This window comes from Mastigoproctus giganteus, chromosome 2 (assembly GCF_048544385.1).
Source record: "Mastigoproctus giganteus isolate SK-2022 chromosome 2, ASM4854438v1, whole genome shotgun sequence".
NCBI classification, from domain to species: domain Eukaryota; kingdom Metazoa; phylum Arthropoda; class Arachnida; order Uropygi; family Thelyphonidae; genus Mastigoproctus; species Mastigoproctus giganteus.
Window position 1 is genome coordinate 244,266,004 of NC_143576.1, and position 23,953 is coordinate 244,289,956.

The window sequence follows — 23,953 nt, forward strand, 5'->3', positions numbered from 1 at the left end:
TTAATTTCCCCAGAACAGAAGTTACACTAACAGGTCTGTAATTACTTGTGTCACCGTGTGATCCTCCTTTATGAATTGGGGTCACATTTGCACATCTCCAGTCTATGGGTACTTTGCCCAAGGCCAAGCAAGCTTTCATAATTATGGCTAAGGGTTTGCTTACTTCTTTTGCTGCCTCCTTTAATATAACTGGATAGATCCCATCCACCGGTGCCTTTCTTATGCTTATCTTCAAAAATTTCTCCTCCAATTTGCTCTGTGTTATTGCAAAATCATTTAGCTCACTGCTAGAGTTTAATACACCTGTGGCATCCCCCCCCCTGAATAACTCCTCATGTGTAAATGTAGATACAAAATGCTCATTCAGTTTGTTAGCTACCTGAACAGGATCAACAGTTTAACCATCGACACAAGTGGACCAATCTGATTCTAGTAACACTGAAAGAATCTTTTATTTATTTACTTATTTCTTTATTATTAATTTATATCATTTCCTAAACAAAAAATTCATAATATATGCTTTAATGCCCACTTTAGCATGAAGGAATACCTCACATCGAGTAATAAGTGATTTCTGTAGGCAGGATAACTGCTTTAAGATCTGGGGGTAATTGTACAGTCAGATATGAAGTTTTCTGAGCAGTGCAGATTGGCTTCTAGAACAGCTCATGGGGCTTTTGTCAATGATATACAAGAATTTTGTCATCAGGGATAAGGAGGTAATTATTCCACTATATAATCAGTGGTAAAGCTACATCTTGAATACTGCATACAGGTCTTGGAAGCCTCATTTTTAGAAGCTTTCAGATTTGTAGGAATGGGTGTAGAGAAGAGCAATGAAATTAGTGAGGGGAGCAAAGGGATATGCTTACCTAGAAATAATTTAGTTCTGCAAATTGCAGTACCTGAAAAGTAGACACTTGCAAGGATATCAGATTGAGGTGTTTAAGGCCCGAATGGATTGAGTAAGCTAAATGCTGATGGTATCATTACTCTAGATCAGACAATATATACATAAGAAGGCACACATTGAAATTAAGGAAGGGTGATTGCAAGATAGGGTGTGTGTGGAAATTTTCTTTCAGCCAGAGGGCAGTTGAATTTTGGAAAAAATTTCCATCCAGTGTTGTGAAATTGAGTAGTTTGAATAAATTTAAGGAGGAATTAGACATATTAGAGAATGTGAGCAGGTGATGTGAAAAATGTTTTTTTTTTTTTTTTTTTTTGCTTATGCTGTAAACCTGCTTCTTCATATCATTTTTCAATAATAGTACCAGGCATACATACAAAATTTGTATAAGGTAATTGACAATATCATCCTCATAAATGTACAGACTTTTCTCTTCACTTCTTAACTAAGATTAAGGTGGACTTAATTCCAGTATAATGGTAGTTGTTATTGTTATTTTGGTTTTTAGGAGCATTAGCAACTAAGGCCATATTGCTCCGGGGATATGCAGTGGTCATTCCCTGACCTTTCCGCATACTCTGTATTTGGTGGCTCACGGGCTCGAACCGCGGTCTAATCAAGAAGCATGTGCTACTCACTGCTGCTCCTGCCCACCTGGCTACGGAGGCGCCTATAATGGTAGTGTAAACACCCATGATTGTTATATAACAGACAGTCATGTTCATGTCATTCATTAATCTGCATTGCATTCTCAACATATTATTGTATGACAGTTTCACTACTAATATTAACATGAAAACTGTTTCTGTCTCAGCAATGTATTATGAAAAACCTCATAATGTCATTGATAGAATTCAAACCCAGTCCTTTTTTCAATGGTGCAGGAGGATGATGATTATAACTACTCTACTACCCTGAAAGAGCAGGTGTGATATGTTTGTTCATATAATACCAAACAAACAAAAAAGTGAAATTTTAAATAAGTAATGGATTACAACAAAAGGTAAGTACTTTGCTAATATTGTATTTGCAATAAACAACACATTCACAAAACTGTGCACAGTTAAAAATTCTATGCTCATTTCATAGTGTTAATAAAAAAAAATAAATAAAATAAATAATAATAATAAATAAATTAATTAAAAAAATGAATGTTTTGAAATACTCTTGCCCCTTTAGCTTCAAATTATTCAAGTTTTATTGTACTAAAATTTCAAAAAGGATTGGAACTACCATTACAAATTTATTGCAATGCTTATGTAGGGAGAAATTGAGGGGAAAGGGTAGACCACAGAACTGGGTCTAAACCTTCCTGTGGACCAACACAAAATATTCTTGAGTAATGAACTGAACTTTTGAAATGTACTTTCATTCATATATATATATATACAAATATATATATAACCCCAGGGGTTCAACATCTGATGAGTATGGGCTTGGCACACCCAGGGTCCTGAGCTGGATGTCATCATTCGAGGTAATTCAGAAATTTTTTTTGTCTGGTGCAGCATAAGCCTCAGGCTTCTTCACACCATATGGCTAATAATAATAATAATATATATATCTGTGTGTATATATATATATATATATATATATACACACACACACACACACAGGGGTAACCCTCATATTACATGGTCCCTACAAAATCTTGTGTTTTTTTTTTTATGAAAACTCCAAACATGAGCGGTATTAAAACCTATAGTACTTAGTACCATGCTTGGGTTGGAGGTTGAGAAGACAAAAGAAGATATTTGTTGACATTAGACTTGAACTTCTGTAGACTGTAATTTTCAGGAAATACATATGCAGGAAGGTTGTTCCAGAAAACAGCAGTTGAATGAATAAACAAGGAAGATGAAAAATTGGTTCTGTGAGTTTGAAATTGGACACTAAATGGATGTTGGCTGGTGGTGGCACAAGTTCGAACTGTTTTGAAAGAGAGAGTGGGATTATAGAAGTATATTATAGAAGTGGGATTATATAAGATTATATTCAGAAGAACAGTGCCCATGAAAGTATCTGTAGAAAAGGCATGGAGCAGAAACAGTATGTCTATGAGACAGTGAGTGGAGAAACTCTGTTAGAGAGGAGTCATTAATTAACCTAACTGCCCTCTTCTGAATGGAATCTAGAAGCCTGAGAGAGGTTTTGGGGGCATTGCCTGAGATGTGGGAACAATATTCCATGGTAGGCTAGATTTGCGATTTGTACAGAGTGAACAGCTGTTTGGAAGAAAAGTAATGATGAGAGCAAAAGAGAAAACCAAGTTTTTTAGATGCAGAAGAAGCAATATTTGTAATGTGTTTGTGCTACAGCCTAGTGGTCAAGAGTGCGAGTGCAGTAGCACACGCTCTTTGAGTGGACTGGGGTTCAAGCCCGTGACTACTAAATATGATTAACATTTGTATTGATTGATTTATTGTAAACTCCACTGACCTGGTGGTCATGCCAGAGTATAAACAAGAGATTAGAAGTCAGGGTAATCCCCAAAAGAGATATATCAACTTGCCTAGAAATCGGAGTGTAACCAAAGATAAGCATAGGAGCAGAAGAATAATTTTTGCGAGACAGAAGACAAGACTGAGTTTTAGAAGGATTGAAATCAACTAAGTTGTCTTTGCAACACTAGAGAATTACCGGGAGATCGGCATTTGAGGAATTGGTAGCAGATATTCGAGAAGCTGAAGCTGATTGAGCGGGGCGAGGTTTCTCAAAATGGAAAGTGGAATACAATGTGCTATCATCAGCAAAACTATGGATAGGATTTCCAGTCAATGGAAGAAGGCCATTAATATACAAGAGGAAAAGAGTGGGGGAAAGAACTGAACCTTGGGGACCACCAGCATTATTGGAGAAGTTAGAAGACAGAGAGCCATCTACCATCACCCTCAGTGAGCGATCAGAGAAAAAACTGGATAACCAATTACAAAAAACAGTTGGCAAACCATAAGATGGAAGCTTGTTTAGAAGACCTTTATGCCAAACATGATCGAAAGCCTTTGAGATGTCAAGATATATATATATACAAATATATATATATATCTCGGTGAAACATAAGCAACTGCTTATGCTTCACTGAACTTTTCCATTGAATTTGTCCATAAATTGGTAACATAAGCCAGAATATCACCAGTGGATCGACACTGATGGAATCCATAGTGGCAATCATTGATCAGATGGAAGGCTTCTAGATAGTTTAAGAGTTGGCGGTTAATTGATTTCTCCATTACTTGAGAAAGAGTATAAGTAATTGCAATGGGATGATAATTGGATGAGAGGGATTTGTCACCCTTTTTAGCAACTGATCTGGATATGAGCAAATTTCCAAGCAGAAGGAAAAAACACCTTTGGAATAAGAAAGTGAAAAAAGGCAGCAAAGAACAGGAGTAAGTTCAGGAGCACAGGTTTTAAGAACAAGTGGAGAAATATCACCAGGACCTGGAGCTTTCTTAGCATCAAGATTCGTCAAAATCCTTCTGACATCCTTTTGACGGAAAACCATAGGAGGCATTGAATGGAGCGTGTTGGGAATGGTGGGAGGTGTTTTACCAAGATCATTAATACATGAGCTGGAAGAAAAATGGGATGCTAGCAGGTCAGCTTTATCCTTGGCTGAAGTGACAACAGAACCATCTGATTTGGACAGAGGTGGGAGCAGAGATGGGCAAAAGTTGCGGCCAATGGCTTTGGCAAGAGACCAGAATGCTCAGCTGCCATTAGGGCAAGAAGCAATTTTTCTACTCTTAGCCTGTTCAAAATCTAGTTTGGACTGATTAATAACTGCTTTACAATTGTTGCGAGCTTTGGTGTAGGAAGAAAATGAAACTGAAGAATTGGAAACAAGCCAATTACAATATGCAACGTTCTTCTCTTGAACAGCCTTAGCACATTTATTGGAAAACCAAGGTTTAGATAAAGGACAAGATTTTAAAGTGGAGTGTGGAATAAAGGATTCCATTCCTACAAGATTAATTACACTGACACAATCTGAGCAAAAGTTGACATCAGAAATTTTGAAACAGTAATCCAACCAAGGAAAAGAAGAAAAGAAATCTCGTAGGTCATCCCATTTTGCATTCTTGTAATGCCAAACAATACGAGGTTGGGAATAGTCATGAGATAAAGGCTCGATTGGAGAAGAGACAATCACCAAGTTGTGATCTGAAGTGCCTAAAGGACCACTCACTTCGACCGTGTACTCAGAAGGGTCGTTTGTGAGAAAAAGATCAAGTGTTTTGGTTGTATGGTTAGGATTGTCTGGTATTCTTGTAGGTAAATGAACAATTTGTGCAAAGTCATTAGTAATTGCAAAATCCTCAGCATCTTGATCAGCTGGGTTTGTGTGACTAGAAAACAGAAGTTAGCTGGAGTTGTGAACCTTAAAATTACCAAGGAAAATTACCTCACTGTTAGGAAAGTTGGACTGGAGAAAGTCAAGTTGCAAAGAGAGGAAGTCAAATTGTTCCAAGTGATTAGTGGAGTTGTGAGAACGGTAGAGACAACAGATGAGTTTAACAGAATGAGTTAGAGATATTAAGCCAGAGAAGACTGAAATGAGGAGATTCCAAATTAGCAAGTCTCTGACAGGGAATATCAGAATGGACATATGCACAAGCACCACCTTTGAGGCAAAAGGAATCATACAGCGAATAATTTGGGCATCTGAGATGAGCAGTAGTTGAATGAACTGATAACTGAGATTCTGTCAGAAAAAGTACATGGAGTTCGGCAGACTGCAAGTGGAAATGGACATTGTTGCGATTAGAATTGTGACCAAGTATATTTGTGAAATGAATTAGGAAGTGCTTGGGAGGTTTAGATCTTTTTCTAGATAAGCTTGCTCTATTAGTTTGACAGTTCATGGTGTATTCAATAGTAAGAAAAAGTGGGGGAGACATGCTATATGAAGTAATGAAATTTTTGGATATGGTGTCCACATAGTAAGAATATACCCAGATCGTTGACATAATGTGACCTCGACAATGCTCCTCGCATACACACTAATCGGACTCCCTCCAGTCACTATCTGGCAGAGTAGAGGTAGCAAGATTATACACTAGCTGATCCAGAAGCCTCCTAAAGAGTTATCAATAGGTTCTGTCCAGTGTACTAACTAGTGGCCGGCCTGCAAACACAGTTTTAGAGCCATACCCTTGAAATGTAAGGAAGATTGGATCTTGCCATGATATTCATCATAACCTCAAAAGTCATCAGTCATACTGCATGATGGAAGAGATGGGAAGGGTGACTGGAACTTAGCTCTGGAGACTAAACATGGGTTCTACCAGCTGAAGCCTCCAATAAGCAAAGTGGTGGTATTGCACCAGTTGATGATAGTCATCTACCACCTAGTATTGCCTGGTAACACAAAGGGGCAGCATTCCTCCATGTGGTGTGGGCGCCACACCTTGACCCCTGTTTATGTTGGTTCACACCTGGGTGGTCACCCACAGTGTGCTTGTGCATGGAGGTTATACCCAGGATTACTAACGGTCCCACCATCGTGAAGGTGCAAGCAAAGGATTTGGCTGTCACAGACCGTCTGGACTTCGCTGAAATTGGGTCTATTTGACTTGAATGTCACCCGAATATCAGTTCCATCAGCGTTTCAGACTTCCAGGTAGCAAGTACAGCTTGTCTGGCATATCTGAGAGAATGTCTGTGACAACCTCAAGGACCAAGTGTAATGAGAAACCGTGTTATACGGGACTAAGAACCAGTACAAAAAGGGGGGTATGTTCCAAAAGCTAACAAAAATACACCATTTTTTAATAACCATCAGAAACTTAATTTTTATAGTTGTAATAACTTAATATTTGAACTTTATTTTTTATAATAGTAGTAGCTTAAATAGTAATAACTGAACAAACATCTTACTTTACAAACTGTGATACTTATATGTGAGATAATGTATGTTCATTTAATTTTCTTGTTCTTCATCGCTGCTAAGCACAATCTCTTCTGCAGTATCTAGATTTCATGTACCACCTTCTGCTCTCTTTAAAAGTCACGAACTGCACTCTTCAAAGTCACAATTATTTTTTATGGTCTCAAACAAGCACAAGTTCAATAGCACAGAACCTAACCCAGGGATCTCCCAGCAAAATACGTTGGACCCCAGCTTTAAATAATATGTGAAAATCGGAAGAATATTTTCCAGTTAGCAAAATAAAAATAAATTTGCGCTTACATACATAGCTTAATTAATACGTACTGCAATATGTACATACTAATTGATATTTCTGTTCACTGACTTTTTTTTTTTGGTTGTAAAATTTAAAACAGTAAAAATGGTAAGAAAAATAATAACAAAGAATGGCACACACAAGTTGCAACAAACATGATACGCAAAGTGAGATATGGAGTAATGAGTTTCTGAAAATTTATTTATGTTTTTTATATGATTGAATACTTCATGGAAGGGGAAACACATTTCACCAAAATAACATGAAAACCCACAGAATTCCAGCTATTGACACTATAGCAAATGCAAGAAGATCGAGTTTACTACCTGTTCATAATTGATTACACTAACAGAAAAGACCAATAAACCGGAAACTGCAAATTGTTTTTATTGCTTTATGGTAATGACCTGCAGAAATGTGCTTTAATAAAATATCATGAAGATGATAACTAGCAAGTCAACAGCAGGGATTCACAAAAAGGAATGGAAATGTTGAAAATTACATCTAACATAATAGCAGGGTTTTCCCAGCACAAAAGCTCAAAAATACCTTGTTATGCAAGATGTCCAGCAATTCTCAAATCATGTTAGAGCGAAACCTTGTTGTAGAAGTACTGTGTTGTGCGAGGATTGCCGCAATTTATCAATGTTAGAGCGAAACTGTGTTGTTCAAGTACTGGGTTTTATGGGGGTTGCCTGTATATACAAATATTATTTATTATATTTATATTATATTATTTAGAAATATATATATATATATTTCTAAATAATAATCTTTAAATTAAAATATTTAAGTTTTTAAATATTACTACATATTAATTTCTAAATTATTAACATTTCATGGTCTCTACTTCTGTTTTACATTACTACCCTTTCTGTAGTTATTAGTTGTAATTAGTATTAAGTAATTAGTCATTATTATTATTATTATTAAAAAAAAAGTTCATGTTTATATTCTGGCATGACCACTAGAACTAAAACTGTTGAACTACTATGTATGCCTCTCTGAAATCCAGAAAATTTTAAATCTGAGACATCTCATTCTCAAGGGTGGCAGAATTTAAAGTATTTACTATATATATATATATATATATATATATATATATATATACACTGTGCTGCCACTTTATTAGGTAGTCCCATGATGTGCACACAAATGGTTTGTCCAACAACGTTGCAAGTCACATGACGACAGTTGTGAATATAAATGCAGCAGAACAACCTTTCTAGTATCAGTTTAGCATACAAACCGTAGCAAGAATGGGGGAAAGGAGTTACCTAACGGACTTCAAACGTGGCATGGTATAGATGCAAGACGTGCTGGACAAATCATCTCTGAAACAGCAATTCTCCTGAACTTTTCACGTACCACAGTTTCAAGGGTGTATCGAAAATGATGCAATGAACAGAAAACATCCTCTCAACGGCGCTCCTGTGGAAGAAAATCGCTTTTTGATGAGAGAGGTCAGAGGAGGACGGCTAGAATTGTGGAAGCAAACAGATGGGCTACAATGTCGCACATCACGTCAGAATACAACCTTGGTGCACAGAACAAAATATCGCAACAGACCACTAGTTGCACTTTGTCGCGAATGGGCTATAACAGCCGATGGCCACATCGCTTACCTTTGTTATCAATGAAGAACAAGAGAGCATGCCTCCTGTGGGCACAGCAACTAATGATATTAAGAGTAGGAGACCGGCAGAATTACTTAACAAGTACAGGTCACTGTTGAACAAAAGCCAAGAATGAGGGTTGAATTTGAAAGTGTCTGCAATTCTGCCCAGACACGATAGGAGGGAGTATATGATGAGAGCCTTGTCGATCAATTCGGCCCTGGAAAGATTGTGCAAGGCTCAAGGGGTAGAATTTTTTCAGCCTGGACTGTACTTGTTAACAGGAGAGATTGCTTCTACAGGGATGGGATACACTTAAATAGAAAGGGTGCAAGAATATTTGTTGATGCTATCAAGGCAGTGTTAGGTGGGTCGGATAACTGCTAGCTTGGGGGGAGACAAAGACCAATAGATTGACAGTAGCCACTGGCAGAGGTGAAAGAGATTCTTGCACTGCTTCTATTAGAATGAGCAGAAGCCTGAAAAACAAGATGCATGATATTTCAGAGACTGCTGGGAGCCATTGCGGTACAAGTAAACACATGGGTTGTGTTAGCATTAGCATTAGTAGAGGCATTTGATGCAAGAAAGCAAGCTTATGCAGCATCAGCCAAAAAAAAAAAAAAAAAAAAAACCACTTCCACTTCACCCCTCTGTTCGTTCAAAATACCTGTCCAGCTGAGCCTTAAACTTATTTAGGCTATCAACCTCCACCACAAGGGATGGAAGTCTGTTCCACCAACCAACCACCCGCTGGCTAAAGGCAAATTTCCGCACGTCTATCCTACATCTGTCTTTCCTCAATTTGAATTTATGCCCTCTCAGGTGATTATTCTGAGCTAGAGGAAGAATCCCATCAGCATTGAGCATGCTTAAACCATTCAAGGCTTTATACACCTCTATCAGATCACCTCACTGGTGCCTAGTCTCCAGACACTGTAATTTGCAAAACTTAAGCCTTTCTTCGTAAGAGCACCCCTTTGTTCCATTCACTAATCTTGTTGCCCTTCTCTGTACTCGTTCCAGCAGCTCTACATCCTTCTTGAAATGAGGCCTCCAGACCTGTATACAGTACTCTAGGTGTGGCCTGACCATCGCCTTATACAATGGAATAATCACCTCCTTATCCCTGCTGGAAAAATTCCTGTATATCATTGACAATACTCCATGAGCTACTCTTGCAGCCCGTCTGCACTGCTCAGAGAACTTCATATCTGTCTGCACAACCACCCCCAAGTCCCTTTCATTCTCTACCACTGTCAGTGTTGTACCACAGAGTTGATACGTTGCTCTGGGGTTGCTGTTTCCCATGTGTAGAACTTTACATTTGTCAATGTTAAACTTCATTTGCCACCTCTCAGCCCATCTGCTCAACCTTTCCAGATCCTGTTGCAGCAGCATAGTGTCAGTAGTGTCCTTGACAACCCTGCCAACCTTTGTATCGTCTGCAAACTTGGACATTAATCCCGATATACCATCATCAATATCATTTATAAATACAGAAAACAATAATGGACCCAACACTGAGCCCTGAGGGACTCCACTAATAACATCAGTCCACGATGAGCAGTGTCCATTGATTACCACTCTCTGTCTTCTCCCCCTCAACCACCCCTTTATCCATAGCAGCAATTTGCCTCCAATGTCACACTGCTCCAATTTGTGTAGCAGTCTTCCATGTGCAACAGTATCAAAAGCCTTTCTAAGATCCAAGTATATAATATCAAAGTTATTCCCTGCATCCAGTTCTTTTGTGACTGCATCATAGTATCCAATCAAGTTGGTCAGGCAAGACTTCCCCTTAACAAAACCATGCTGTGTCTGAGCTATAACTGAAATCTTGTCTAAATGATCCTGCAGTGATTCTTTAACCAGTGCCTCCATTAATTTTCCTGGAACAGAAGTTAAGCTCACAGGTCTATAATTACTTGTGTCAGCCTTTGATCCTCCTTTGTGAATTGGGGTCACATTTGCACATTTCCAGTCTATGGGTACCTCCCCTGAGTCCAAGGAAGCTCTCATAATTATGGCTAAGGGTTTGCTTACTTCCTTTGCTGCCTCCTTTAATATAACTGGATAGATCCCATCCACCCCGGGTGCCTTTCTTGTGTTTATCTTCAATAGTTTCTCCTCCACTATACTCCCAGTTATTTCAAGATTCTGTAACTTACTGCTAGAGTTGAATACACCTCTGGCATTCCCCTCGCTGAATAACTCCTCATGTGTGAATGTCGATGCAAAATATTCATTTAGTTTGTTAGCTACCTGAGCAGGATCATCAACACTTGACCCATCAATATCAAGTGGACCAATCTGATTCATCCCTTTCCTTCTAGAGTTTACATAAGTAAAGAACTCTTTGCTGTTTTCCTTTGCATCCCTTGCCAAGGATTTCTCGTAATCTGCCTTCGCCTGCCTAACCTCCTTTGTAACTTGGTTGCATATCAACTTGTATCTATCATAGGCTTCTGTGTCATGTGTTAATTTGTAAGTATCCCATGCATTTTTCTTCTCTGCCATATGCCTCATTAGTTCATCTGACATCCATTTTGGCCTAAACCTTGAACAATATTTCTTAGTTGGTATGTAAAGCCTAGTAGCTTCCAAGATAAGTTCTTTGAATGCTTCCCATTTTGAATTTGCTGTTGGTAACATCATCAGTTGGTCCCACTGTATAGAATTTAAATACTGTCTCAGTCCATCGTAGTCGCCTTTACGGAAGCAATAACCCTTCCCTTTACCCCTAATGGTAGTTACCTCTTTGAGTAAATCCCACTTCAGCACACTGTGATCACTGCCACCTAGTGGTTCATTTATCTGCAGATTCTTAATGCATGAAGAATCACTGCTGATAATCAAATCAAGAGTATTACTCCCTCTAGTTGCCTCCCGAACATGCTGATGTAGAAAACAATCATCCAATAAATCCACAAAAGCCCTGCTAGTGTGTGAGTATCCAGTCCCCAAATTCCAGTCAATATCTGGGAAATTAAAATCTCCCATTATAAGACACTCTGATTTACTGGCCCACTCTATTTCCCTGTACAGTTCCTTATTATACTCATCAGAGTCATTAGGCCTATAGCACACTCCTACTCTCAATTTTGATCTCCCAATGTTTATGTCACACCAAACTGACTCCACACTGCACTGTCCAGCGATGTCGACTGGCTTCACTTACTTGGTTTTTATGTGTTTCTTAACTAATAGCATAACACCTCCCCCCTTCCTATCCTGTCTATCCTTTCTGTAGACGTTGTACTCCCCAAATTGCAGTTCCGCATCCCTTATATCTGTGTGACACCACGTCTCTGATATCCCAAGAATATCTGCCTTCGATGTTTTGAGCAATACCTCAAATTCATCAAATTTATTTACTAAACTCCTAGCATTGGTGTACACGCAAGTATACCTGCACCTGTTTCTATTCTTAGCTACCCTAACACAACCCATGTGTTTACTTGTACCACAATGGCTCCCAGCAGTCTCTGAAATACCATGCATCTTGTTTTTCAGGCTTCTGCTCATTCTAATAGAAGCAGTGCAAGAATCTCTTTCACCTCTGCCAGTGGCTACTGTCAATCTATTGGTCTTTGTCTCCCCCCAAGCTAGCAGTTTTCCGACCCACCTAACACTGCCTCGATAGCATCAGCAAATATTCTTGCACCCTTTCTATTTAAGTGTATCCCATCCCTGTGGAAGCAATCTCTCCTGTTAACAAGTACAGTCCAGGCTGAAAAAAATTCTACCCCTTGAGCCTTGCACAATCTTTCCAGGGCCGAATTGATCGACAAGGCTCTCATCATATACTCCCTCCTATCGTGTCTGGGCAGAATTGCAGACACTTTCAAATTCAACCCTAATTCTCGGCTTTTGTTCAACAGTGACCTGTACTTGTCAGAATTGCAGACACTTTCAAATTCAACCCTAATTCTCGGCTTTTGTTCAACAGTGACCTGTACTTGTCAAGTAATTCTGCCGGTCTCCTACTCTTAATATTATTAGTGCCAACGTGTACAACTATATCACCTTTTGTGCCCTTAAAAGATGATATTCGCTCTACAACGTCATCAACCTTTGCCCCTGGCAGACATACCCTGGTCCTGTTCCACCTATCTTTTTTACAAAGCATGTTCCCCGTTTCCCTGACAATAGAGTCACCAACAACTACTAGTTCCTTCGGGACCAGCGCATTCTGCCTTGGGGGTTATCTCTGTGTCACGCGATGCCCAAGTGCAAGCTCTGGCGTTGATGTGGGCAGCTGAGAGCTTGATGGGCCCCACAATTTAGTTTCTTCGAGGGCATCCACCCTGTCCTTCAAGCTCTCATATAGGCCCACAAGAACGCCGAGTTGTTTCCTGATATCGATACACTCCTTGCATCGCGCACACACAAAGACATCCCCCTTGGCAGTATCATGTCCCGTACCTGATTGCTCTGCAAACATCAAGCAAACAGTGCATTTTATAAGGCTGTGAGTCAGAGGACAGCTGCCCCCCTCAGTTCTGCTCTGAGCCACAGCGCTTCCATTAGCTTGAGCCTTTTGCTTTGCTGCTCTGGTCTGAGTCATGATTCTATTAATTTATTAATTAATTATGTTATGTTATTAATTATGTTAAATATAATTAATTATATTACGTTTGTAATCTAAGTCGTTATATGTATTTATTTAAACGTACAATTTAACTCCTAACGAAGTTCAACTAACGCTATCTAGTACGGCATACAACTATCGTATCACAATGGCGGGAAAATTACGAACGGTACCGGAGTTGAAACACGTGGAAACCTTTACCGATACTTTTATGCAGTTACAAGGCCGAGTAAAGAATAATTACACAAAGTTAATCAGAAAATCACAAAATAATGTTATACTACTAAATTTAAATCAAAAGTTTTAGAAAAACAATAATTTCAAATCAATAAATAAGAAAAATCCACTTAGCGGCTTGGAACACGACCATCTCTAGTAGCCTCGTCAGCAGACTGTATAGAAATGCAGTTCCTGATACATGGTCAGGTGTAGTCCCCTGATGAAATACCTGATCATGTATCAATATTTATTTCAGCTGACATCAGATCAAGCATTTTTTGCATTACCTATATTAGACTATTTACTAAATATGTTCCCCCCATATCTGATGACAGCTATACCATTTTCATTTTATTTGCATTTTATTAGTATTTTGTTGTACTAATTTTACTTTACAGTTCCCCCACTTTATATTGGCTTGGCAATTCAGCCCATAATTTACTTAATTCATCATAACCTCTAGGATGTTAACATTCTTTCACCTTTCACTAATCTGCTACTCTTCTTTTTCTACTTTCCTCACCCTTATAGTTGCTGGCACCTTGTGTAACGTTCACTTCCATTTATGCATACTTAATTTTACAACTTACATATACCCTTGCATCCTTTAATGCTGCTTTGCGCTTTTAGGTGCATCTGTCATACCTACTACTTTAAACTTGCTTTCACTGAAACCATTTCATCTACTGTATACCTTACCTCTTTTCTGTGTAACTCTTTAAACTTTTCCTTTAAAGAGTTACATTACATTGAAAAACTCATATATATATATATATATATAAATATATATATATATAAAGTTCAAGATGAAAGTAACCTTTTGCAACAATTATAGCTGCTAACAAAACAGGGATAATTTCAGTGTGAGCTGGAACAAAATGACAGTCCTCACTGGAAAACGTTTTGGTTCCCAAAAGTTAAGAAAAGCAAATATGTTTATTTTTTTTCTTTCATATCAAGATATTGTTCATTCAAAATTAATTAGGCTTGTTACTGGGAAATTCTGAAATGGTTAAGGCATTCTCTGTGGCGCCTCCGTAGCCAGGTGGGAAGGAGCAGCAGTGCGTAGCACACGCTTCTTGATTAGACCGGAGTTCGAGCCCATCACCACCAAATACGGAGAATGCGGAAAGGTCAGGGAATGACCACCGCATATCCCGGAGCAATATGGTCTTAGTTGCTAATGCTCCTAAAAACCAAAACAACAACAGCATTCTCTGCCATAACTAACAATACAAATTTAATTAGACAATTTGAAAAAAAAAAAGGAGATGTGCAGGTTAATCTGATAGTTATTCCTGACGTAGCTCAGTGGGCAGGAGCGAGAGTGCATAGCACGCATTCCTTGAGTGGACCGGTGTTCAAGCCCGTGACTACTAAATACGATAAATATTTGTATTGACGATTTATTGTAAACTCTACTGACTTGGTTGTCGTGCTGGAGTATAAACAGGAAATTTATTATTATTCACTAGGAAACAAACTGAAGTAAAATACTTCTGTATTATTTGAATAAATTTGTTTTTATTTCAAAAAGAAATAATTCAAAAAGATTATGATTAACAAATATTTATGATTAACAAATTACAATTCTATATCACTTCATTGGTGTCTTTTTGCTCTCTCTCTCTCTCTCTCTCTCTCTCTCTCTCCTTGTCTTCATCAGTGTGAAGACACCTTTAGGGAATCATTTCTTAAAATGTCTGTTAATAATACCCATGCAAATTAGACTAAAATGTACAACAATCTAAATATCTTATGGTCTGGAAAATCTAAATAATCTGGCATATGAAAGGACCAGCCAGAATACTGCATAGTCATTTCCCCTCTCCCTGCCTTTTAATGCTGATAAGAAGCTTGGAGGCTTCATCTGAATAGTAATAAAAATTCTCCCCATGTTCAAACTTTATGTATATACAGTTATTTTAGAATTACGAGGAGGGGACGATTCAAAAAGATTTGTGTTCACCCAGAAGTACATGTGACAGAAGGTTGAAACAAATATCCATATTACACTTTTTCAATGTAATCACCATACAAAATGACACATTTCTGCCAACTCTCAATACTTCTGCCAGGCAGTTCTGTAGAAGTCTTCTGACTGTCCTTAAAACCATAACTAAGGCAGCAGAATTGCCTCATTGTCAGCAGCAAAGTGTTTTCCATGAAGAAAGGACTTCAGGGTAGGAAAGAGTAAGAAATCCAAGGGTCCAAGGGCAGGGGAATAAGCAGGATGCAGCAATATTTCAAACCTACATTCGTGGGCACCCTTCACTGCAGCATGCTAGGAATATGCAGGGGTATTATCATGGAGCAGGCACACACCTTTTGATAGCTTTCCCCCATCTTTTTTTTCTTTTATAGTAGCACACGGCTTTATGATGAGGTTGGAATAATACTTCACCATCAAAGTACAGCCTTTCTGAAGGTAATCTGTTAGTATTACACCATGCTGCTCCCACAAAACTAATAGCATTACCTTTCCAGCACTTGGCTACACCTTTGTCTTTTTGTTGGGGGGTGATTCTGTATGCTTCCATTGTTTTGACATTTGTTTAGCTTTGGGATCATAGTGATGGATCCGATCCAAACTAGCCCTGAGAAAAAAAAAGCCTTTTGCTTTCCTGGCACTTCAACAACATTTCATATGAACATTGTGCCTTTCCTTCTTCTGGTTAGGGGACATAAGTCAGGAAATCCATCTAGCAGACACTCTACTCATATGCAACTGTTGATGGATAATGTTCTCCATAGACCCTACACTAATTTGGAGCTTCTAGTTCTTTGGTGATAATGTGGCAGTCTAGTTACTAATGCCTCAAATTTTCTAAAAAAAAAAAAAAACATAAATGTTCCTTGATGTTCAATGATGGGATTCAAACCTAGGCCTTTTCAACATGGTGTAGGGAGGATGGTGATAATAATCAGTTCTACCCACATAGAAAAACAACATCAACAGAGCAATTTTCACTCATTTGTATTTGACTAGGGAAAGATAAATAACTAAATGAATACATAATCAAGCATTGTTCCTTCCTAAGAGCAGTATACCGTATCTACCTTATATGGCCTTCATAACATATGACATTCATAAGTTCAGTGTGCATAATTCAGGGAGTGAACCTGTAATTGATCATATCCTCTTGTTTTTTGATTTGTGTTGATTCAATACATCTGTGATAATTAATTTAGCATATATGTTAAAGAAATTTTCATCATCATGGTTGAGTTTAATGTTTTGTTGTTTCATTGTTAATTTGTCTCTGTAAGTAATAGTTTTGTGCATTTAATATTTTATTACATAAAATAACAGACAAATAAAATATAAAACATAGAATGCAGACACACCATAAATAAGCTCATAATCTGACACTTCCATGGTCCCATGGATGCTGGTCAGACTTCTACTTATAATTTTTGAAATAAAGAAAAATTTATTCAAACACAAACAGAAGTGTTTTATTTCAATTTATTTCCTTTTTTGGTATTTTACCTGCACATTACATCACATCACCAAAAGAACAACTGATCAATATGTTTTGTCTCCTACAACTTCTTTATTTCATAAATTGATATATTCACTGGTAAAAAAAAAAATCACTAATAATGTTAATGAGTAATGGCCATTCTGAAAAGTACATCAAAAGAAAACAAGTCCAGATATGTATTCAGTAGTGACAACATCATTTAATTGAACAGCTTCACAAGGATACTGCTTTGAAGACATATTCACTGATATATACAAATAAACATATGTTTACAATAAAATTAGTCTCATTACTTTATGATTCCATTCAGATTAACATTATAGAAAATATAAAAGTTGCTCCAATAAGATTATACAGAAGACAATGCACTAAATTAAGGGAAATATGGAACAAAGAGAGTGTAAGAAATACCCAGCAGAACTCACGAAGAACAGTCTATACAAGAGGTCATGACACCTCCGTAGCCAGGTGAAATATGGAACAAAGAGAGTGTAAGAAATACCCAGCAGAAGTCACGAAGAACAGTCTATACAAGAGGTCATGACACCTCCGTAGCCAGGTGGGAAGGAGCAGCAGTGCGTAGCACACGCTTCTTGATTAGACTGGGGTTCGAGCCCGTCACCAGCAAATACGGAGAATGCAGAAAGTCAGGGAATGACCACCACATATCCTGGAGCAATATGGCCTTAGTTGCTAATGCTCCTAAAAACCAAATAACAACAACAACAATCAATCTTTTTGGGAGAAACCTGCAAATCAAACAATACTGTATTGTGAGAATCATAATCAAATAGTGGTTCACAGATGGAAGCACGACAAAGCCAGCAAATGAATTTGGCAAAATGGTGGGGAGAGACTTTGAATCAAAGAAGGCAAAAAAAGAGAAAATAAATGTAAACATTAGAAAATTAGTTCAAAAATTCACATGCACATGGGTGTAATTTCAACCCTATTCAGCAGAGATTTTTAAAATTTTTAGTAGAGAAGCTGAGGAAAAATTTTTCTTGAAAAGTACTGTGAGTTGTAGTTGGACTTTTTTGGAAAATGTATTCCAATATTCATGTACCACTTGACAACACAGTGTAACAATTGATTAACAAGTTTAGGGAAAGCAGATAAGTTGTGGATGTACAGAGGTGTGGAGAGAGAGAGAGAGAGAGGTGTGGTCAGTTTTAATGGAGGATAAAGTACTGGACATTTGTGATTGCACTATGAAAATTCTGAAAAGGTCAGTTTGCAAATTTTCACAGCAAGCAGTCACCTTATGTGGCTCAATAAGGAAGGTACTTAAAAAAAGCATCTGAAGTTGCATCAGTGCATGAAAAGGAACGTGTTCATGTGAAGCAGGTGCAATATTGCTGATGGTTTTGAGGCTTCCTTAGAGTTAATGGAGATGACATTCTATATGTCACCATTTTTGGTGTTGGACCATGGTTCCATTTATCAGCCATGTGTGGTCGATGGTTAATTTACATACCATTTAGGAACACCACTGTATAATCAAAAAGTTGCTGTATGGTGTGCAATATCATGAAAATGGGTAATTAGTACCATATTATCACGATATGATTCTGTACACCTTTGTTGCAAATTACTGAGGACAAAATTTCTTGGAGCTACTTCCAACAGGATAATGCTACAGTGCACCACTCATGTATCCATGGTCTCTCTGTGTGTGATGTACTTGGCGATTGTTTAATTTACAGGGACATTTGGCTACTGGGATCACCCAATCTCCCTTTGATTTTTTTCTGTAGGATGCAATGAAAAGTGCAGTCTGGGACTACTAGGACAATCCTAGTAGTCCCAGTGATCTAAAAGAAACAACCACAAATTTTAATTAGGAGTGTTTCCCATAATGAACTGGTATGAGTCTTCACCAACAAGTAAAGCTAATAGGTGCTTGTTTACATGTCTGGGGACCACTTCCAAAATTTATTCTAACCATATGTAGTGACATTTGCTATAATTACTTCCACTATAATCTATATTTTACTTCCAACAGGGGGCACATGGACTTTTTGCTCACCTTGTATAACTAGGAATATTGCATGCTCATCATTTATAATACAGTAATACCCCGAAGTTACGCGATAGGTAGGTCCGACGAAAATCGCGTAAGTCAAATTCGCGTAAGTCGGGGTACAACTTTGCATATAAATACATATAAATTTTGCTTAATTGGGACCAAGGACTAACATAAACACTAGTTTAGAAGAAAAATATTAATAAAATTGCAGTTCTTTATACATATTAATACAAAATATGTATTAAAAAAACAAATTACTTACGTTAAAAAGTTATTTCGATGTCGATTGCTTCATAAAATCTAACAAATTCGTCTGACGACACAACGCGTTCTTTTTTTCACGCAGAATTTCTTCGTAGCAAGCTAATAATTTTTTTTATTCCTTGCTTTGTAGCTATAACGCGTTCTACATTGGAGTCTATGTTTTCTAAAATTTTTAAGCCCTTTACAATTGAGCCCTTTTCAATTTTCAACCTGTCAAGTTTGCAATTGTCATGTGCTTTTCGCCGTTGCTTCATTTAGGCCTGTAGCACGTGCAATATCACATGGTCTTTCATTTCGCTCAAAGCGTTTCACAATTTCATATTTTTTCTCTATCGACAGAGGCGGACTGGCCATAAGCCTTACCGGGGAAACCCCGGTGGGCCAGTGTGATTTTGGCCATAAACCATAGTATGAGGCCACTATAAATTTTCCCGGGTAAGAATTTTTGATCCAGTCCGCCTCTGTTTATCGATAATTGCTTTTCTTTTTCTCTCTGAATCTGCAGTGTCTTCACCAGGACACTTCCTTTTCACACCTTTTAATTAAGTATTTTACTCATTTTTAGGGAATAAAGCACAATTACAAAACGAGGAGGCACACTTGATACGCATAAACAAAGCTGCGCGCATGTAGCAACTGAATAAACAACACCATAAAGGCAGAGATACACTATTAACACCTCACATTTCTAGGGGTTACTACCATAAAACAATAAAAGTCCAGTTGCGTTTCTGCTAGTGAAATCTGTTATAAACTGGTAGTAAACTCGATCTAATTGCATTTGCGATTATACCGATAGCTGGAATTGTGTTGGTTTTTACGTTATTATGGTGAAATGTGTTTCCCCTTCACTGATATAAAAAACATAAAAGCAGCAAAGTTGAATTTTGTTCATCTTTCGCTCTCATTCTCCGCCGTCGCACCGTATATCGATAACATATGAAAAACGACCTTGAAGATAGTGGGCGGCAGCGCTGCCAAACGAAAAAATCAAGAACCGCGTAACTCCGAGTTCGCGTAAGTCGGGGTAGCATAAGTCGGGGTATTACTGTACATACATTTTTTTTTTAAATTTATGATACATAAATTTTAATAAAATATAACAGAAAAGTGAGCATCACATCCTATGAATAACAGAAATTAGAATTCTGCAGATGGTACATACAATTCTGTTTTACAATTGTTTAAGAGAGAAAATAATAAGCTGACATCTCATATACTTTTCCTATTTTTCAGAATGTTCTTTTGGTAATGTCACATTCTAGTCTTATTGGCACCCCCCCCCAAAAAATAAAAAAATAAATGATTGTAGATGATTATTTTAATATATTTAGTAATGATCAATAAACACATAAAAAATACATTTTGTAATTATAAACTAGGTTCTAACACTTTAAAAAAACAAAAAAAAATTTTCTTTTTTCTTATAATTTATCCATGGTTGAAAATGAATTTTAGATGATAATGAAATATATAAGGTACAAACAAAAATGAGAATAATTATTCTCAGTTTTAATTTTTCAAATTTGTAAACTATAAACTATGGATACCACCCCCTCCAATTAGGTGTCAATGTACGAAGCACAACCTGCACACCTGCATGTGGTAATCCTGGGTATAACAAAATGATATTGATTTTAATCACTTTTTTTTGTCTTTTTTAATATAACATAAGCTAATTAACATCTAAAGCACTGATTTATTTAAAACCTTTTTAAGAGTCAACCTACCTTCCACGTGGCAGCATTTCTACGGTGCTGTAGGAAAAAAAAAAAAAAAAAAAAGTCTTTTTTCTTATAATTTATGGTTGAAAATGAATTTTAGACGATAATGTAATGGGTTGATAAATTTTTAGTAATGTTTATAGTAAGGTACAAACAAAAATGAGAATAATTATTCTCAGTTTTAATTTTTCAAATTTGTAAACTATTAAACTATGGATACCACCCCCTCCAATTAGGTGTAAATGTGCAGAGCACAACCTGCACACCTGCATGTGGTAACCCTGGGTAAAACAAAATGATACTGATTTTAATCACTTTTTTTTGTCTATTTTAATATAACATATGCTAATTAACACCTAAAGCACTGATTTATTTAAAACCTTTTTAAGAGTCAACCTACCTTCCATGTGGCAGCATTTCTACGGAAGTAACAAAAAGTAGTTGTGAACCAATTGTAGATCTCATTTAAGGTAAGCTGCTTTTCTGGTGCTTCAATGATAGACTGTAAAGAGAAATGATCAGATATAGTCATTAAATGTAATCACCTGCACTAGTTTATGTTCAGAATGGCAGTATGCTTTCTGATGATATATTTACACTGTGGTCATAGATTTAGGTTGTGGTATCAAAGAAGAGGAAGAAAAGTATAGAAATAAAGTTTCCCAGCTAGATTCTCTTGTGGAATAAAATAATTTAATTATCTTTTAAGTGAAAGTTTATTATATAAGTCTGTGTTTGCTATTGGGAAAAGAATAATATTTATACATGATAAAACAAAATCTATATATAATTAGCTTAATATACAGCTTTCTAAATATTAGCATTGATAGATACAGGTATAATAGAACAATCCAAATTTTATTAGTTTAACATACAGCTTTTTAATTATTGGCATAACATGCAGTTTTCAAACTTCAGCCCCAAAACAACTTGGGGAAAATATAAACTGACAATGGAGAGTTTACAGCAGAATCCTTGTCAGAGCCCATTACTGCAATAAAAGTATTACTCTGCATTTGAGTATGATACAGATGTCAGATGAGTGGAAGATTGTTGTTACTTGATTTAAGCTGAGCTTCCCATTCATGGCCTATTGATACATGAGTGGCAGATTTGGTAGTGATGACACAGTGTTAAAGTATTAATATCATTGTTGGATGCTAAATAACCAACACCACAAATGAAACAGCAAAGAGTTTTAATTGTTTAAAGAAACAAATGAAATATCATTTAAACTGAATGAAATTTAAATGAAATAAAAATGAATAGAATAACCAGATTTCTCAAAAACCAATAGCAATATTCCTTAGCACTAAGAAAGCACTGTACTATATGAAATGTGTGTATAAAGGTGTACATATCTATTTTTGGATTTCAGATCTATTTTTATCCATGCAGGGCGCAGAATGGACAATGCCATTCCAGTTACTCCTAAGTACCATTCATTGTTCTTTAAAAATTTTCTATTTTGAGTCCTAGATGAGCATTGCATTCCATAATATTTTCCAGGGCCCTAAGCCCTGGAAAATTTTATGTAAAAGTTAATTTCCTACAAAATATAAGATGTCTTCTTCATGCTACTGCTTAAAGCAAACAGTTTGCTCATAGCAACGTCTCTGTGAGTGTTAAAACGTGAAAGGCAAAAAATGTTATTGAAGAAGTTAATGAAATAGAGCATTAACTTATAAATCATATAATCAATAATAAACAAAAATTTCTGAGCAAAAGAATTAAAAATAAAAAAAAAATTCTAATACACCTGGTAAAGTGCATAATTTGCTAAGTAAAGGGTGGATCACAAGTTTTAAGATGTTTAATTTTTAATGTGTAAACAGCAACTCAGTTGAATAAAAAAACCACTATGACAGACTGATTTTTTTTTGCCATTTCAATAAAAATTTTAAATGTTCCTAAAACATAAAAAAAAAGACATTAGTTTATATGTATTTGTTGAAAAAAAAAAATGAAAAAATAGTTTCTTATGACTTTTAGCCTACCCTATATATATATATGTTGTATATGTTATATTACATGTTCATAATCATTAATATATGGAATTTATGTGCTAGTGCTATTGCAGTGGCAATATATACACTTACATCCATAATGTAATATATATATACTGTATTATTTTGTTAAATGTAAAAAATTGGAATACTGTGTTCAAGTATGGAGATCACACCTAAAGAAAGACATTGTGCTTCTTGAAAGGGTCCAAAGGCAGGTAACTCGCCTGGTGAGATCGGCAAAAGGGCATCCATATGAGGAAAGACTTCGAATATGTGGGTTGCAGAGCTTGGAAACTAGGCACCTTAGAGGAGACTTGATTGAGATGTTTAAGGCTCTGAGAGGCATAAGCAAAATGAACGAGGGCAAAATTTTCATGGTTATAAATGATTCTAGAACTACATATGGGAAACAGCAACCCCAGAGCAACGTATCAAGAAGAGAATGAAAATATTTCTTGACTGAATGTCTATTTTTATTTTTTTTTTGTTAGTTGTTGCCACATCGGCTTCTGTGGCCATAATGCACCTCCCAAAGTTTTTGCATTTACTCTGATCCAAGCCCGAGGCGGGATTTGAACCCACGACCTTTGGGTTGCCAGGCAGGCACTTTACCCTCCCGGCTAGCCCGGTTGGTGACTGAATGTCTAAGAGAAAGTAAATATTTCTTGACTGAATGTCTATGAAAGAGGTTGTTTACGTATGGGTACGGCACTTCCATCCTTTCCAAACCAGGTAGTATGAATGGATCGTTTACTCATATCTCATATTGTGATCACCTTCACAACGAGTTGCCGAGGTATTGCACTGCTTTGAATAAGTAACGCTTCACCAGTGGAGAAGGCTAATGTTACTTATTCTTGGTATCTGCCGAGGATAAATAACATAGCTCCACTGATTTATAATAGGACTAAA

General features: G+C 36.9%; 1 protein-coding gene across 7 annotated transcripts in view; it reads right to left on the reverse strand.

The window, feature by feature from the left end:
- Positions 1-23,953, reverse strand: part of LOC150090338 (forkhead box protein P4-like) — a 482,373-nt gene that overhangs the window by 60,445 nt on the left and 397,975 nt on the right. For 6 of the 7 annotated variants that reach the window (XM_090389816.1, XM_090389811.1, XM_090389812.1 and 3 more), the window contains 2 exons: positions 21,433-21,534; positions 21,039-21,065 (listed from right to left, as the gene is read on the reverse strand). In XM_090389816.1, coding sequence (XP_090245942.1) covers positions 21,039-21,065; positions 21,433-21,534 — 129 coding nt within the window. The remainder of the gene's footprint in view (positions 1-21,038; positions 21,066-21,432; positions 21,535-23,953) is intronic. The other variant, XM_090389817.1, reaches the window with a different exon arrangement.